This window comes from Delphinus delphis, chromosome 4 (assembly GCF_949987515.2).
Source record: "Delphinus delphis chromosome 4, mDelDel1.2, whole genome shotgun sequence".
In the NCBI taxonomy this organism is placed as follows: domain Eukaryota; kingdom Metazoa; phylum Chordata; class Mammalia; order Artiodactyla; family Delphinidae; genus Delphinus; species Delphinus delphis.
In genome coordinates, this window is record NC_082686.1 from 132,332,796 (window position 1) to 132,350,544 (window position 17,749).

The 17,749-nt window shown below is 42.1% G+C and overlaps 2 protein-coding genes across 2 annotated transcripts in view; one reads left to right on the plus strand and one right to left on the minus strand.

Moving 5' to 3' along the window:
• The window catches only part of PIK3R4 (phosphoinositide-3-kinase regulatory subunit 4), a 74,212-nt gene extending 65,051 nt beyond the window's left edge, over positions 1-9,161 (plus strand). The window contains exons 16-21 of the mRNA XM_060011478.1: positions 1,636-1,847; positions 3,487-3,618; positions 6,482-6,582; positions 7,205-7,293; positions 7,599-7,707; positions 8,562-9,161. Of these exons, the coding sequence (XP_059867461.1) occupies positions 1,636-1,847; positions 3,487-3,618; positions 6,482-6,582; positions 7,205-7,293; positions 7,599-7,707; positions 8,562-8,732 (814 nt within the window). The 3' untranslated portion in view covers positions 8,733-9,161. The remainder of the gene's footprint in view (positions 1-1,635; positions 1,848-3,486; positions 3,619-6,481; positions 6,583-7,204; positions 7,294-7,598; positions 7,708-8,561) is intronic.
• Positions 9,162-12,161: 3,000 nt separating this feature from the next.
• Positions 12,162-17,749, minus strand: part of LOC132425098 (collagen alpha-6(VI) chain) — a 110,077-nt gene continuing 104,489 nt past the window's right edge. Inside the window, exon 37 of the mRNA XM_060011479.1 lies at positions 12,162-12,654. Coding sequence (XP_059867462.1) covers positions 12,438-12,654 — 217 coding nt within the window. The 3' untranslated portion in view covers positions 12,162-12,437. The remainder of the gene's footprint in view (positions 12,655-17,749) is intronic.

The window sequence follows — 17,749 nt, forward strand, 5'->3', positions numbered from 1 at the left end:
TCAGTCTAACTGTTGTACAGATGAATCACATAGTCATGTGGAAGAGTAAGGGGAATAAAGGAGGCAGCTGAACAACTTGGGAAAACTGCAGGCTAATGACAAAAGGAGCTGAGCTCAAACGTTGTATTCTAGTTGGTTGTTTTTCACATGGTTATGGTTTAATAATTCCAAAATGACTTTATTTGTACACTAAGGTTGAATAAATGAGTAAACGTATTATAGATAATGAGAGCCAGGTTTCTCACTGGAGGAAAGAAATTACAGACAAGGAAAGGGGGCTGGCTAGAATGAAGCCTGGTGCTGGATAGATATCAGTATGGACTCGATATCAGTATGACTCATGACCTACATCTTTGTGTATGTGTATACACACATGTATATGTACACACACATACATGTAGACACACACAAATAGATACAGAAATAGAGTTGGGTCTGTGTGCATGAGGGTAGTATACAGAATATACTTCCTAGCTCTGGCCGTTGAGAGGTACTAGACACAGGGGCATCCCCATAGCGATGAGCACTTAGCTCATAGACCTTGGTTTTAAATGCCAATAAAAGGGACCAGGACTCCTTGAAAAACTGGTTGATTCCAGAGCCTGGGCAGGGAAAACACAAGATGCATCTGGAGCATCCTGTGATGCCAGAAGGTTAGGAAGTGGTCAGTAAGAGCACATTGCAAGGGCGTTTGAGCTAGCCTGACAGAGTGTCCCATGGCCAGACTTGGAGCAAGCTGAGCAACAAGAGGCAACGACTGTGTTAGGTCATAACTCAGAGGATAAAATAAAGTGGTCCACAAGTCCATACTGACAGAGACGAGCTGACAAGAGAAATGGCAGCTTTTCCGTACAGAAGAATTCTAATAAGCGTAGAAGGACCAAGGGAAATAGAACACCACAGGCATGATTTGTCCACAGGTCCTAAAATTAGTGGAAAAAAGTTTACACAGAAACAGGTTTTTGCATAGTCTGAAAAGAATTTCCCCTAAGTATAGAGTAGTTATAAATGGAAAAATAAAAAATAATAAGTTTACAGTGGAGGGTCCTGCCAGGCGCCATGATCCAGGTGGGCATCACTGGCATCAGGTGCTCCCATCTGTGCACTGAGACAGGCACGTCACACATGTGGTCTCCCTCCCAGTAAGGCACCAGCTCTGTTTGTGAGAACACATGACATGACATTCAGAAATGTCAAGGTCGTGAAAGGACAGACTGAGGCGCTGTCATAGGTGGAGGAGATGAAGGAAACGCGGCAGCTAGATGCCAGGCGGTGTCTTGGTCTGGAGCGGTTAGGTCACCAGTGGGAAAACTGGTGAAATCCAACCATGTTTTGTACCTTATGGGTACTGTACCAAGGTCAATTTCTTAGTTTTGATAAATGGTCTATGTTTATGTAAAGTGTTAGCGTGAGGGGAAGGTGAGCGAAGGATATACGGAAGTCTGTGTACTATTTTTGCAACTCTTCTGTAGTTCTAAAATAATTTTTTAAAAATGGTCAGCTATCATTGTCTTATGGGTCACAGAGTTTTTATTTCTTGACCATGGTTAGAATATAGATTCATCTTCAGTGGAGAAGGGTACTGTGTTTTTAGTGACTGGAAAAGTCTTTGCCTTTTGATGTGTGTCTCCTTAGAGTCCTAGACCAAAAGGAGGACGGCTGTGTGGTGGACATGCATCACTTCAACTCCGGGGCGCAGTCTGTGCTGGCCTACGCCACTGTGAACGGCGCTCTGGTGGGCTGGGACCTCAGGTCTTCCAGCAATGCCTGGACGCTGAGGCACGATCTTAAGTCAGGTCTCATCACTTCCTTTGCTGTGGACATCCACCAGTGCTGGCTCTGCATCGGTGAGCTGCCTTTCAAGTCCTTGACTGGGTCTGGATGCTACTGTCTGGAGTGGCCTTCTTAGGAAAGCTCTTTCCTTTTTCTTCATTGGTAATTTTCCCCCGTGTCCTTTTTTTTCCCCCATAATTATTATGTTATAATCACTTGCATTTTATTTTTTTCATTAAAAAACAGATTTAAAAAAGTGAAATCAATATTCCAACACATAAAACAATTTCCTCTTTCTCTTCATTCTTAAATGAGCCTCTTTATAATCATTATAGTGATCAGGTTTGCTGGCATTTTCTTATTCTGCCAGGGAAGCAGCAGGCTTAGTTTATGGATGAAAGCATTTGAATTTGGGCACACTTGGTTTTAAATTCCATTAACCACTGGCAAGCTGCTTATTAACTCTTTTGGGTCATAGTATCCTCATCTTCAAATGGGGCTCATCCTTTCAAGGGCTGCTTAGAGGAGTCAGTGAGGTAAAAGCATCCAGCACAGGAGAAGAGCTAAACAGTGGTTTCTTGCCTTGTGATTCCTCCCCACCTGCCTTTCCTCAAATGCTGAAGATGTACCCTGTGCTCTTGCTTGCTGCTTTCCTCTGTTTTAGTTTCACCTTTTTCTCTCCTAGGGCTTTGAACCTGCCCCTTTAGAAGGTACTAGAGTTTATTCATTCCCACTTGGCACTCTTTTTCAGAAGAATTATAATCTGCTGCACTTGAATATTGGTTTCTGGATTCCCTAACTTGCATTTGTGACATTAAGTATCTTTATTTTTATGTAGTTTTTATGAAATGTATTATTTTTTTGCCTTTTGTGTGACTAAACTGTACTGGTTTAGGAATATGTAATGCCAGGCCTAGAAGAGTAGCGCTATTACACACGTAGCAAATTAGCAAATGGCACTGGTGGCTCTCAGGGCGGCAGCCAGTACTGCTGTGGCTATTTGAGCCATTGTCCTGGAGAGGGGCAGGGCGACAGAGGGACCCGCTGCCCCTTTTGTCTTTTCCCACCCCCATCTCTCCACTGGAACTGGAGACCAGTCTCGGTGTTAGGGTGGACATTATTCTTTGGGATGGGGTGCCTTTTCTCTATGGGGTTTAAGGTGCCATGGGCAGATATGCACGCATTCACCCCAGTTTCTACTGTGATTGGACACCCGTGCCTGTCTCCAGAACGTTTCGGAGAAAAGGGCACATGGAAATGATTGAAACTGATGATAGCTGCAAAGCTGCTACCACTTTGGGATTGGTAAAGTGATCACTGAATGCCAGTAAACCACCTCTGGTTATTTAAGGCAGCCTGAACATTTTGAGAAGACATAAAGATTCACTTTATGTCTTCTCTAGGCCTTCTGGGTTTTTTGTGGGCACTTTTGGCAGTTAGTAAGTGTCAGTAATTAATGAATCACTCGTTTTCACTTCACATCTGTTAGGCCGTTTTGTAGTAGCTTCGTGCCAGTGCTTTGTATCTTTGGCGTAAGGCACTGTTTGACACTGGGGTTGGGGAGGGCAGCTTAGTGAAAACAAAGCCTTGTCTCCAAGTGGCTAAGCCAGGTTGAACGCACATCCGTACAGAGCTCGCAAATTACCACTTGATGACTGTAGCCTGCTGTGCTTTACCATGGGTGGTCACCTTCTGGACTTCTCTTCCCCTCAGGGACAAGCAGTGGCACCATGGCTTGTTGGGACATGCGGTTCCAGCTGCCCATTTCCAGTCACTGCCACCCTTCCAGGGCCCGCATCCGGCGCCTCTCCATGCACCCGCTGTACCAGTCCTGGGTGATCGCAGGTAAGAGGGAGGGCTGGCTCTCGGGGTTGGGGGCCTTTCTTGGAAAGTGCAGAACCCCCTGCTGCTTAGACTCATGTTCTTAGAGTTTTATTTTACATATGAGCCAAATGCTTGCTTTTGTTCAGTTCTGATTATGGAAGAAGTTCCCACCACTGATATCTCATTGTCATTGCTTATTTATCATGTTTCAGAATGATCTCATCAATCACACTACCACCTTCCATTCCTACCATCATTTCCTTTCCATTTATCTTCTTTCTCTTGTGTACCCTATTTTTGCTAAAGTTCTCACCGTCTTCCTGGAACTCTTAAGTTAGAAGCCTTGAGTCATCCTTCTCAGCTGCCACTTCTGTTGAGTTTCTTGCAAGCTTCCCTCCCTTTCTCTTGTTGGGCATTCAAATTTTCTTGTATGGATTCTCTGGCAAGACACTTGGGCAAGTCTTTGAAACTCATTTTCCTCAACGGTAAAACGTGGTTAAAAATACTTAGCTAGCAGAGGTTGTAAGAATTTCAGAAAACACATGTAATGCACATAGCCTGGCATGCAAGGAGTGCTTGTTAAGTGGTAGCTCTCGTTACTCTTATGTTTCCTCGCTGGTCCCCGTGCCTCTGGGCTCTTCCTGGTCCCTTCTCATCCACACAGTGTCCCTCATGCGCTGCTCCTGTCAAGGTCATCGTGCTGCCAGGTTCAATGGCCGTGACTCAGCCTGCGTCTTATGTGATTTGTCACTTGGTTGGTTGATCACTTCCTCTGTCTGAAACACTTTCCTCACCTGACTTTGAGGACATCACTCTCTTGGTTCTTCTGTTGATTGATTTGCTGATTCTTCCTCCTCTTCCTGCTTCTAAGCTGTAGCCGGCCTCAGGGCTCAATCTTGGTCTGAACCTCTTCTCCTTCTGCACTGGCTCCCTGTGTGAGCACATCCAGTCCCCCGCAAAATAGTACCAAATTTATTCAGATTTTTATATGTGCCTATGTAAAGTTCTCCCTAAGATGTCTGATAGCCGACTGAAACCTGACCTGTCCACGCTGAACGCTTGGCTCCTCTCCACCAGCTGCCCGCCCCGTACCACCTCCTTGAGGACCTGAGACCAGCCTGCTCTCCCTGCAGTGTTGTCCCAGGAAATGACAGCATTCAGGCTCAAAGCTTAGGAGGAAGCCTGGCGTCGTCCTTTGTTCTTCTTTCTCTCTCATCCCACTTCCAGTCCATCAGCCAGTTGTACATGTTCTGTCTTAAAATATGTCCAGAATTGAGCACCTTTTACTATTTCCATCACTGTCCCCCTAGTCCAAACAGCCATAATCTCATGTCCCTATTAGTGCAACATCCTTGTAACTCCCTGCTTTTATTCTTACCAAAGACTGTTCTTTCTTCTGCTCAGTACCTTCCAGTGGCTCTCAAATAACAGCCAAACTCCTCACCATGGCCCAGAGACTTTATGGGATCTGTCCCTGCTACCTCACTGACACTCTTGATCAGTCAGGGTTCCAACAGGAAACACATGGCATACCCAAGGTAGGATAATTTGAGGAGGACTTATTGTCAGAGGAACTATTTACAAAGGTGTGGGTGTGAGACATCGTAAAACACAGTGCAATAAAATAGGGCTCCAGCCACAGGGGCTTCCTGGCCTTTTCCTTGAACTAATCACATTCCTGCTTTGGGGCCTCTGCATTTTTGGGGGGTTGTTGTCACCACTAGGATGTAAGTTCTGTGAAAAAGGGATTTTTTTTGCATTATTTGCCTTCTTTTCCTCAGTGCCTAGGACAGTGACTGGTTCATAGTAAACATTGTTGGTTCAATAAATGTTAATGAAGGACTGAAGCCTGGGGTATTGTCACTATCCTGCTCAAAATTACTTTCGAGATAGCCTCTCTCAGGCCTGCAGCTTCCATTCCCTAGAATCTTCTTCCACTCTTCCTGTCAGATGTGCTCCGATCTGACCACAGCACCCAGACATGGGTGTGTGTGCTTTACTCCTTCCATCCTTTCTGCCTGAAGTGATCCATGTGCCACCTGTGTCTCCAGCCTCACTTGCTCTTTCCGTCCCAGTGATGACACCTCCACGAGGTGGCCTTGATTCTCACCCACTGGATGTGACCTTTGCCTTCCTGAGTGTAGGTGGAACTCTGCATTCTCTCTTTTTGTGCTCATTGTCTTATACTTTATATTTTTTTCTTTCCTTCTAGACTGTAGGTTTCTTTTCTTTTTTTTTTAAATAAATTTATTTATTTTATTTATTTATTTTTGGCTGTGTTGGGTCTTCGTAGCTGCACGCGGGCTCTCTCTAGTTGTGGCGAGCGAGGGCTACTCTTTGTTGCGGTGCGTGAGCTTCTCATTGCAGTGGCTTCTCTTGTTGCAGAGCATGGGCTCTAGGCACACGGGCTTCAGTAGTTGTGGCACGTGGGCTCAGTAGTTGTGGTTTGTGGGTTCTAGAGCACAGACTCAGTGGTTGTGGCACGTGGGCTTAGTTGCTCCATGGCATGTGGGATCTTCGTGGACCAGGGCTCGAACCTGTGTCTCCTGCATTGGCAGGCGGATTCTTAACCATTACACCACCAGGGAAGTCCTAGACTGTAGGTTTCTTGAGGGCAGAGTCTGTTTATGCTTTGCCTTTCCACCCTACACTTCTTTCCACTTGGCTGGACACCAGTAAATATTGACTAGTAGGCTATAAAAAACATTTCTTTTTTGCACTCCAGTGTGGTGGCAGGGTCACAGTATTATTTAAAAGTATTCTTGAGTGTTTCTTGCAGGATGGGAGAAAATGGAAATGGCTGTAGGCTGACTACCTCTACCAAGACATGAATCCCTAAGAGTGGAGACCTTGTCTGAGTAACGTTCTGGCCTGTTTCCCTCAGCTGTCCAGGGCAACAATGAAGTATCCATGTGGGACATGGAGACGGGTGACAGAAGGTTCACGCTCTGGGCCAGTGGTGCGCCACCACTGTCTGAATTACAGGTTTGCTCCAGTTTTTATTATAAAGGCCAACATAATCTCCCACATCCCAAGCACTTTCAGGCATTTTGCCAAACATGATATTTGTTGGGCCTTTGGGTTATGTTTTAAATTTGGGTTTTTACTAAGTATTAGGTGGGCATTGCTACCATGTGCTTTCCAGTTCCCGCTTACTGGTGTCTGCTTCTGTGGGTGTTTTGGTTGCCAGCTCCATAAGGTTTGTGATGTCTCTTTGGAACCCCAGTAAAATATGGGTTAATTAGGAAAAGCACAGATTAAAGCTTAGATCATTAAAAAAATGGAACATGACCCCTCATACACACTTTTTTAAGGGTGCTTTGTTGGGGCAGAAGGTAGGAAAGATTTTTTTCTCCTTTAGTTGGGGTCCTTCTCATCCCAAATAGAGAATTTTGGGAAGCTGAACAGGCTCTGCTGCTTCATTCAGGATGATATAGAGCAAATGCATTTTAAATTCCCAAAGAAAGAAGATCTAAGACATACGTGATCTGTCTCTAGTCTCTTCAGTTAACCACAGACAGCTGACTTGTCTCTAGAAACGGCTACATCCTTTATGGGCTACACTGGTGTCTGTTATTTGACTCTTTATTTCTTTATTTCCTTTAAGCCTTCTCCTCACAGTGTCCACGGTCTCTACTGTAGTCCTGCAGATGGGAACCCCATCCTGCTAACAGCTGGCTCAGACATGAAAATAAGGTACAGTAAAGACACTTGATATCCAGCACTTGAAAGGAGAAAGGTAGCAAAATGTGGATGAATACTGCGGTTACCACTAGGCGTTGCTTATTATAGATACCAGCAGTAGTGTGACGTTTAACGTCATCTGCTTCTTTCAGGGACAGCTGTTAATACTTCATTTGTAACTAATTTTAGGCTCTTCTAGAAGATTGTCTTTTCCTAATGCAGAAGAGAACAAGCTAGCATTGATGAGTGTCAGCCAGTAATCATTAGTCCCTCCCCTCCTCCTTTGAGATTATCACCAGTTGTTTCCTTTACCCCAGGTTTTGGGACCTGGCTTACCCAGAGAGGTCCTATGTCATTGCAGGAAGCACTAGTTCTTCATCTGTGTCCTACTACAGGAAAATCATTGAAGGCACCGAAGTCGTCCAGGTATAAGCAGTCTTTCTTTCAACTTTTGTAGGAACAAAAACGGCTTTCATAAATATCATGTTGATTCAAATAAATGGCTTGGCCAAGAGTGGCACTATTTCTTTGAATTTAAAAAATATGTTTTATTTTCTCTTGACTTTTCTGTATTTTTTAAATTAACCTTTATTAAAGTAGAATGAACATAGAAAGTGCATGTGTAAGTACACTGCTCAAAATAAGCACTTCAAACACTTGCCAAGTCCTTAAAACAACTTTATAAGGAAGTGCCTTTATTATTTTCCTTCTGCAAATGAGAAAGTTAAGCACAGCGAAATTGAACACGTCTAAGGTCACCCAGCTAGCAAGCAGCAGCGCTGGGACTCACACCTGGCTGGTGGGGCTCAAGAGCTTGTGTTCTTGAGTCAGGCAGAGGCTGCAGAGGAGATGACATACTTGCCAGTGCTGGGCCTGGTACGTGGTCAGTAAATGAGGGGCTTCCTTTGTCCCAAATATCAGTGAGCTTCAGAAGGGCTTGAGTGTCTGACAGGTGTTTACATCCATATCCCGGTTGTCTCTGCCTCTCTGTTCTTTCCTTTTGTTCTTTGATGTTGACAGAGGTAATATGCACAGATTATTGGCCTATTTGTAAGTTTTCCGTATTTGTAAGTGGCTACTTGTGGAGTCCAGTGACTGGAAACGTAGAACATCACTTTGAACACTCTCTGCTCAGTGTCTTTGTGAAAGTGTGACTCCTTCATGGGAGGGCTAGCCTAAACAAGAACAGTATTCCTCAGAAGCAGGAGGACAGACAGGCGGTAGAATGTGCTACAGCCTTTAACTTCTGGCTTTCTCCTTGACTTTTAACCACCAAACAGGAAATTCAGAATAAGCAGAAGGTGGGACCGAGTGATGATGCCCCTCGGAAGGGCCCAGAGTCTCTGCCTGTGGGTCACCACGACATCATCACAGATGTCGCCACGTTCCAGACGACACAGGGCTTCATTGTGACTGCTTCTAGAGATGGGATTGTTAAGGTTTGGAAATGAAAACTGAGTGATTTGTATAATGTGTAAAAATGTATAAATATACTATAACTCAAGAGAAAAAGTATTTTTAGAGAACAGAGTGAACACAGATTCATTTGCTTAATTTTCAGAATCATGTCTGTTTCATGATTAAACAAATCCCATGCAAGGTGGTTAAGGAAGTTGCTGGCATACTTGTGTATATCTCAGCTGGAATTAGCCAGACAATAGTATCTGGGACTTTCTTATTGTATATATCACAGAGGTGAGGAATTTAAAATGCTAAGACTTAGGTGATCTCAGTTTACTTTGTATTAAAAAAGATGACTGAAAGTTGGTTGTAAGCTATTATAATGTAAACACATTTTTTGCTATTAAAAATGCTATTCAAACTAGCCAATAAACTGTATTCAAGCATCTTAAGGGGTTTTTGTTTGTTTTTGTTGGTGTTTTTAACAGTAAACATTAGCAGAAGAATAACCTCTCCAGCAGCACGTGTTCTGAAGACATGGACCCGGTGTTGCAGGGACTCAGTGAAAGAACTAGGCCTTATGTCCAGGTCTCTGGATTCTCAGTATCATGCTTCCTGCTCTAGCCCATCTATCTTTCTTCCAGTTTTAGAGCTGGCCTTGTTAGATGTTTAACCCTGTAGACTTGATCCCCTGTGTGTCATTTCCAGAGTAGTGTGTCTCTTCTTGGTCATCATTACTGTTTTTTATAGGCTCTACTATAAATTCTGAAACTTGGCCCATCACCTTGCTTTTATCCAGTGTATATTATTTATTAAATGCATGAAAAGAGAAAAATAAAAAGATTAAGCTGTTAAAAACATGCCCCAAATTTATATTTTTAAAAGACCAAAATTTGGTCTTTCCCACTAAAAATAAACCCTTCAAAATTATCGATTATTGTTCACACAGCAACTTCTCATCCACATTTAATTGTCATCCGCTTGCAGAAGGGTTTATGGTGTTCAAAATATTTTAGTTTGAAATTAGCTACAGGAGTCTGTAAAACCAAGAAGTTGAACAGATAATCTGAGTCTAGGGAAAATACTTGTTTAAGAAATACTCCAAAAATTTAATTTGTATAATTACATAACTTAGTATGAGACATGACAGTTGCAGTGCATAGGATTCAACACACTTAGTGTTTAGACAAGTAAACAATAAAACTATCAGAAAACCCCATCATTCAGAGAGGTCCAGGTCAGGAGTGATGGACTCTGATGGGCCGGGGAGCTCAGTGGATCCATAGAATATGCAAATTTGACATTGGCGTTTTCATGTTGTAGTGCCTCTGTTTCCCTTAATGTGTGCTAAGACCATATTTATAGAGGTTCTAGCTACTAGGTCAGATTTAGAGTCTGCAGAGGTTGGGGGAAGTTTTTTGAGACATAAACTTGTTCTGAAAATGGGCCCCAAGCCTGGAGCCATTAGATAAGCCACAGACTGATAAAGGTGGGGAATGCTGAGGGAAGAGATGGAGTATGCTGATGGAGCTGTAATCCTTTTCCCCTTATCTTCCTACCACTCATTCTCCCCACTTAAAAATCCTCCCCCCCCAGCTTTATAAAGGTCATTTGGTTGAATTGTTACTGAGTATTACAATCTGACGCCACATTGAGTTTGCATTTCTTTTTGAATTCTAGGGGTTTTCTTTAACATGTTTGATTCATAGTTCAGTGCAGAGATAATAGAATAAATTGTCCTTTATAGTCAATTAATTTATAATTCTATATCAAGAACATCACTGCTTATTTGTGTGATTCTTGGTTTAAATAGGGTTTTGTTTAATTTACACTCAATTTATGGTACTTTCCCCTTTAAGAGGAAGAGGTAAATCATGGAAAATGCTAATATTAGGGATTAATATTTTTAAAAGGAACTTACTATTTACACTATGCTTCAGATCCCTCACCTACTAATGACTAAAATGATGACCCAAAATGCTAAAATAATCTCAATCACCAAGGAAATATTTGTTTGGTGTACTTTACTTACCAATGCTGAAAAGATAGACAAATAACATTTTAAAAGTATTTCCAACAATAAACAGAAGAAAGGAATTTTTGCTTAATCCAGAGTTAACCAGAAAAATCCCTTTTATTAAAATACCTCTTAAATATTGCTCATCAATTTCCTGTACTTGAAACAAATTTTTCCTGAACTCCTAAGCACCATTTAGGATACATGAAGAAAGCTGATGTGCTTTATTCATCTGTGTTACCTGAGTATGGATACAACCTTTTAACTCCTTGCTCTTTGGAGACATTGGGAGCTATTTCTATGGAGTTGCCTGGGTAAGGATGGCAGAAGTGATTTGTAAAAACACTGCAGATGGCTCTTCTTTCCCAGGTTTTATGAAGAGAGGTGTAGAAAAGAAAGTCAGATGATACCTGCTGGTATTTGGTGTCCGTAACCCTGTGCCCCATGCATCCGTGCAGGGCCTCCCTCCCTTTCTGGAGAGTATGGCCATCTGTGCAGCCAGGCCACTACCACCAACTGTGGAGCCAGCTCTTAAAATTTGCCATTATGTCTAAATTAAGTATTGCTTCTTTGGTGTCTAGTTGTTGAAAACATTAGCCCTATCATAAGATTAAAAATCAGTTATGTGATCTGGATGGGAGTGAGGAGAAAGAGCCACCAGAGATGCACTTTGAAGACCTTTCCAGGTTTCACTCTGATCTCTTTTCGCATCTCTGGCGCCCCCGCCCCCCCACCAATAAGGATTTGTAGATTAAGACATGGACACCTTTATCTTTTCCAAACTCGCTGTGCATTTAAGCTCTTTTTAGAGCTCTGCCCGTCCTCTTTGCTGCTGCTCACTATTTACTAAAGAGCTACCTGATGGGTAACTCATAGCTTCACCCATGACATGTTGTGTCTTTACTATTCTTGTCTAAAGAATACATGGATTAGTAAAAATAATAATAATAATAATAATGGGAAAGAAAGAATAAAAGTCTATCAAAATGGCCAGGCAGGAGGCTCTACACAATTTATGTTCTGGGGAAATATGAGTTTCTCAGTGAGTTAAGGAGGATTTGGAGCTGGGAAAAATTACCCTCTGTTTCTCACCTGTCCAAGCAAACAAACAACTGCACAAGGTGGAGGAAAGCTTCCCGCACAAGCCCATTGGCGATCCAGTCAGTCCAGACAGAGACCGGGGTGTGTTGAAATGGAGTCGTCGAGAAAGGTCAGATTTTCAGTTACGACATACAAACAGCATCAATTTCTAGGGTTAATGTTAGGATCTCCCAAAACATTAACCTTTGGTTAAATAGATGAGCATTAATCAGTCCTCAGCTGAGAAAGAAGGCTTGATTTATAGAAAGTGGACTGGACGGAGACCTACAATTTAAAACTCATGACTGTTGGTGCATGTATATACACGTATACACGTTATAACATTTATAACATTTATAATCAAATTACATCGCCATTAGACTTTTCAAAAGACTCCTTTTATTCTTCCATCTTTTAATGATAACAGTTCTTGAACATACCAGTCTCGGAATTATCAGGAATGGTCAAATAAATGGACAAGATATATCTTAATACCAGAGAGTGCAAGGGGTCAAGTTCTCTGATGACCCACCACCTGTGGCCACAAGGTCCTCCAAAGCGGACCTCGGATGCAGACAGAAATCCAAGTAAAAGTCGTCCAACGTTGTGTTCATGAATTTAGTTATTTAAGCCCAGAGTCTTACCATGCTTCCTGAGGCTAAACTCTTCGAGCACCTTTATCATGTTGTTTGGGAGCCGTTTTTATCACTCCTTTCCCACTTTTAAAGGTATGGGATGTGTTTCTCGTAAAATTTTGAACAGTATCATCTCTGCTGCCTCTTGCTGTTCTTGACAGATACTTTTGACGTTGAAAGAATTTTGCCTTCTGTAATACATCTTCTTTGAGGGTAGCTTTATGTGGTCCAGGAAGGAAGCTATACAGTGAAAGAAAAGAAACCCCATAGAAGATAAATACCATTTCAACTGTAACAGATTCTACGTTAACCCGTCTTCCTAAATAATTGTGCACCCATTCCTTGTTGCATCCTTCCTTCAGGGTAAGTTTATTGAGATGATTCAATTGGGGATTTACACTGAACAGGTATATTAGAAGCTGATGAATAAGATACCTTGTCAAAATATGCAAAAGTATAATTTTAATAGGGAAGTTTCTTCTGCATGGAGTATATTTCACTCAGAACTTCATATGGTTGGCTCCTGTTTATTCAGATGTTGGTTCAAATGGTACCTCCTTAGAGACCACCAGATGTATAGTTTTCCCAGTCCCAGTCACGCAGCACAACATGCTCTTACATTTTTCCTAACACTTACCACTATCTGATTTTTATTTACTTGTAAACTTTGTGATTTGTTCCCCCTCTTCCACCATCCCAGACAGAAAGTGTCATGAGACCATGTCTTGTCACCATAGTAACCCCAGGAACCTAGAGGAGTGCTTAGCACATGGTAGATACAAGTATTTGTTTAGTGAAAGCATCAATGAATGCCCCTTCTTCCCTCCCTTCCGCCCATCCATCCATCCATCCATCCATCCGTCCATCCAAATGTTCATGCTTTATGGAAGGCACTGTGTTAGGTACAGTGGGGGACGCAGAAATAGCGCCCAGTTTGGCAGGCACACAAGGCGTTTGGATGGGAGTTGAGAGTAACCCAACAATAAAGGGAAGCTGGGGTCAGACTCTGGGAGGCCTTGAGTGCCAGGCTGATGACAGGGAATCAGAAGCTAAGTGCTGACCAGAAGTCCTAGCCTATCCAATCAAACTTTCTGTACTGATGGAAATGTCCTATGATCTGCACTGGCCAGTATGGCAGCCACTGGTCACACGCGGCTGTCGAGCACTTGAAACGTGGTTAGTGTGACCAAGAAGCTAAATTTTTAGTTTCATTTAGCTGAAAGCTAGTGGCTACTGTAGTGGACAGCATGGAAAGGGAGCCATTTCAGACCTCATCTCACAGGGAGGCAGTGGAAAGAGCCTTGGGTCCTGGAACATTCTTACATTCTAGGTCCTCTATTACTAGCTGAGCAGCTCTGAGCGGATCACTTAACTAGAGGGAACCTTGTTTCTTCAGGTGTAAAACGAGGATGAAAACCACCAATGTTGCTGTGAGCGACAATCGAAGTCCCATGGTGTCTGCTGGTTACAGATGAGGAGACTGAGTGTGAGGCTGCAGGAGAGGCAGAGCTGAGGCTACAATCAACTCTTCTGATAGAGTCCCGTGTGACTTCCACTCAACTAGGTTTTTATCCAGGACACTATAGAGACCTATCAAGATATTTGGAATAAGAAAGTGAAATGATAAATGTCATGCTGTCAGAAGCACCTGGGTATGGGTGCAGAACCACAGGAGGGCAGGTGGCCTGGGGCAGAGGTTAAGAAGCTATGTGGAGCCTGGCACATAAGCTCTTCATAAAATTTTTAGAATAAGTGAGAGCCTGGTGGCATAAGAGAAACTAACTGAATTGTGGTCACGGGAAGAGTCATGAGAACTCCAAAATGTTGAGACCAGGAGGACAGTGGCAACGTTCACCATATTCACCATGATCCATGCCTTTGCATTTGGATTTTTCTGCTTTATCCAGCCATAAATCTGATCTGTCTCACAAAAACATCACTATTTAGAAAACGAGTAAGTAGAGGATGTAAAAAGAATTTAAAGTTACTCTGCTTTCCCCTTTCTCTCTCTGTCTTTGTCTCTGTCTCACAAACACTCACTGCATATTCTTCTTTCGTGTATAATGAGAGCTGAGGGTAAGGGAGACATCAAACCAACCGAGAAGCCTAGCATTCACGTCACACAGACCCTGAGGACTCCACACCTTATATACTGTATGTCTGGGCTTCTGTCAGTGCTACCAGAGTTGCACTACATTGATCAACAAACTCCTCCCAATCACCAAGAACAGCGGCCACGGCTGAATTCCAGTGGAAATACAATTTCCTTACACCTTCCCCCATTTTGCTCTTCTCTATATTTTCTTGTTAATTTCCAGACTAAATATTATGAACTCAAATCCTCCAAAGTTGTAACTGTATGCACAAGCTACGGCCCCACAGATCGTGAGGGGACATTCTTTCAGGTCTGGAACATACTGTTTCCATGGCTTGAGTTTATCTTGTTTATACTGGTCTCTCCCCTCCACCCTCATTCTCTTTCCCTTTGCATTGGCTGCTTTTTATAGTAAATTTAGTTAACTTTGTTGTCTTCCTCCCTCTTTGTTAAGAAGAAGTTGTTAAATTGGTAATTGCTTCTATAGCATTGCATTGCTATTTTTTCCCCTCAAATATTTTTATTCTTAAAAGGGTTGAACATGATAAACACCACATCTCTGAATTTTCACCGTTTCCACTGTGTCATACGTGGAGTTGGTATTGGAGAAGCATTTGATAAGAATCATTTGATTACTCTGGGAATCATACAGACTTTCTGCTTTTCTTTCTCCCATTCTATATTGTTCAGATACTTCTTTGCTGATGGGTAACTTCGACAGTACGTAATCAAGATAAAGAAACAGGAGTGAAATACCCTCCATTCATTTTGCAACGTGTGCCCAGCACCAGTAAAGCTTCTAGAAAGAAAGATGTGGCAACTCGGTAAAATGTGGTGGGTGGAACTAATTGTAGATTTCAATCCTCTGTGATCACAGATTCCTTCAACCATGCAGACAACCAGGAGTCAGCCCAGCTGCATTTATTAGTTGACTGGATGCACTGGAGTGGAAAATGTGGACAAGATTACTTTTATTTCGAGAATTCTTTTTACCTTAATATACATTTTTGTGTGTCTAGAAAACACACTTTGGAAAGCAGAATTACAACAGATGTATATTCACATGGCACTGGCGACTGTGTCCATTTTTACAATTCAATTGTTCCCGTTCTGGCCTGTCATCGCTTTCAAGTGTGGCACGAGTGCTTATCTGCCTGGATGAATAGGCAGGTGGCTTTCAGTCTTTCACTGTCTCTGAGTGGATCTAAGTGCTTACATAGAGGCTGCCCTGCAATCTCTCCTTCGTGGGCATGTCTCTTGCTTGTGGTTTGGTTCAGTGTCTTTTACCAGAGAAGAACAAGCTTTTACCTGTATATCTCAGAATCTGACAGCAGAATGATCTAATTCTTACGTGGCAAGTCATCCTATGTCCAGGCCTCTTGCCTCTGCATCCCTTCTGTTGAAGAGCTCAGGCAGTCAGTTTCAGAAGAAGCTGTGTGCTTGTTACCTTTTATTATAGTCTTTGGTTACTTAGAGAAGGCCTGGGGAGTCCCAGCCTAACACATGGTCAGGGAGTCATTGATGGCAGTGTGGATTTCATGACTCAATTCCTTATGCCCCAGCATTTCCTGACATTTCACCATTCCAGGTATGTGGGAGAATCTGAGCCTCCAGTGTACCTTAGGGCAATGTGCAGAAGCGGCAGGAAACACAGGGTGGGAATGGTTTCCAAAAAAGTCTTTAATTTGTATAGGCTGGCTCCCGCACCTGCCCTTGCAATTATCTATAATATGTGGAGCCTGATCCACGTGCAAATTCGAAGCCTCTTTCCACGCTACCAGACACCTGCAGCAGGGGGAGCCCTGCTCCTCCTGGACTGACCGCACAGGCCGGTTTAGACCTGACTTCAGAAGCATTTGCTGCTGGACAGTTCCCCTGCTTCCCAGCAAGGTGAGAGGCTTCTCGGAGCTTCTGAAGCTGGGGCTTCCGGGCCGGGGGGAGGGCCTTGGGCCCCATCACCACACAGGAATGCACACACTGCACAGTAGGAGGAGCCACACTGTCAGAAGCATCTGTCTAGGTGTGATTCTCAGGGGCTGGGGCACTCTGATTTCAGTCAGATGTGGGGCACGTATGTACGTGTTAGCATGATTTACGCTGAAACAAACAACCACCAAAAAACCCCACTCTCCTAACTGATTTCAATTATTTTTAATTAAAAAATAAGTAATATTCATACATGCAAAGGCTATGATATATATGTATATTATTATTTTAAAATAACTTCTGCCTTTGTTGCTGATAAATTTTTTTTAATTAAGATATTTTAAAAAGTAAATTCTACTCTTATTCCATTCTTTGGGTATATGCTATTTTTTTCTATAACATTGCTTTAAAATATTTATTTATTTAAATTAAAAAGCAGTTTTTACATCTTTAAAAAAATTGAAGTATAGTTAATTTACAATATTGTGTTAATTTCTGTTTTTTTAATTGTATTTTTTTATTGAAGTATTTAAAAAAATTTAGTATATATATTTTTTCTATTACACCTTAAGAGCAATGTTTAGCTCATTAGCTTTTAGATTTTAAAAAATTTCCCTAACGTACTATGGAAAACACTATGGAGGTTCCTCAAAAAATTAAAAACAGAACTGCTATATGATCCAGCAATTCCACTTCTGGGTATTTGCCTGAAGAAAATGAAAACACTAATTTGAAAAGATATAAGCACCCCTATGTTCATTGCAGCAAAATTCACAATAACCAAGATATAGAAGCAAACTATGTATCCAACGACAGATGAATGGATAAAGAAGATGTGGTGTATATAGACACAATGGAATACTACTCAGCCACAAAAAAGAATGAAATAATGCTATTTATAATATGGATGGACCTAGAGGGTATTATGCTAAGTGAAATATGTCAGACAAACACTGTATGATTTCACTTATACATGGAATCTAAAATAACAAACAAAACCTGCAGAAACAGATTCCTTGATACAGAGAACAAACTGGTGGTTGCTAGAGAGGAAGGGAAGGGAGGATGGGCGAAACAGGTGAAGGGGATTAAGAGGCGCACACTTCCAGTTATAAAATAAATAAGTCACGGGGATGAAATATATAGAATAGGGAATATAGTCAGTAACAGTGTAACAATTTTAAATGGAGACAGATGGTAACTAGACTTATGGTGATCATCTAGTAATGTATATAAATGTTGACTCACTATGTTGTACACTTGAAACTAATATAACATTGTATGCCAATTAAAAAAAATTCCCTAACATAAGAA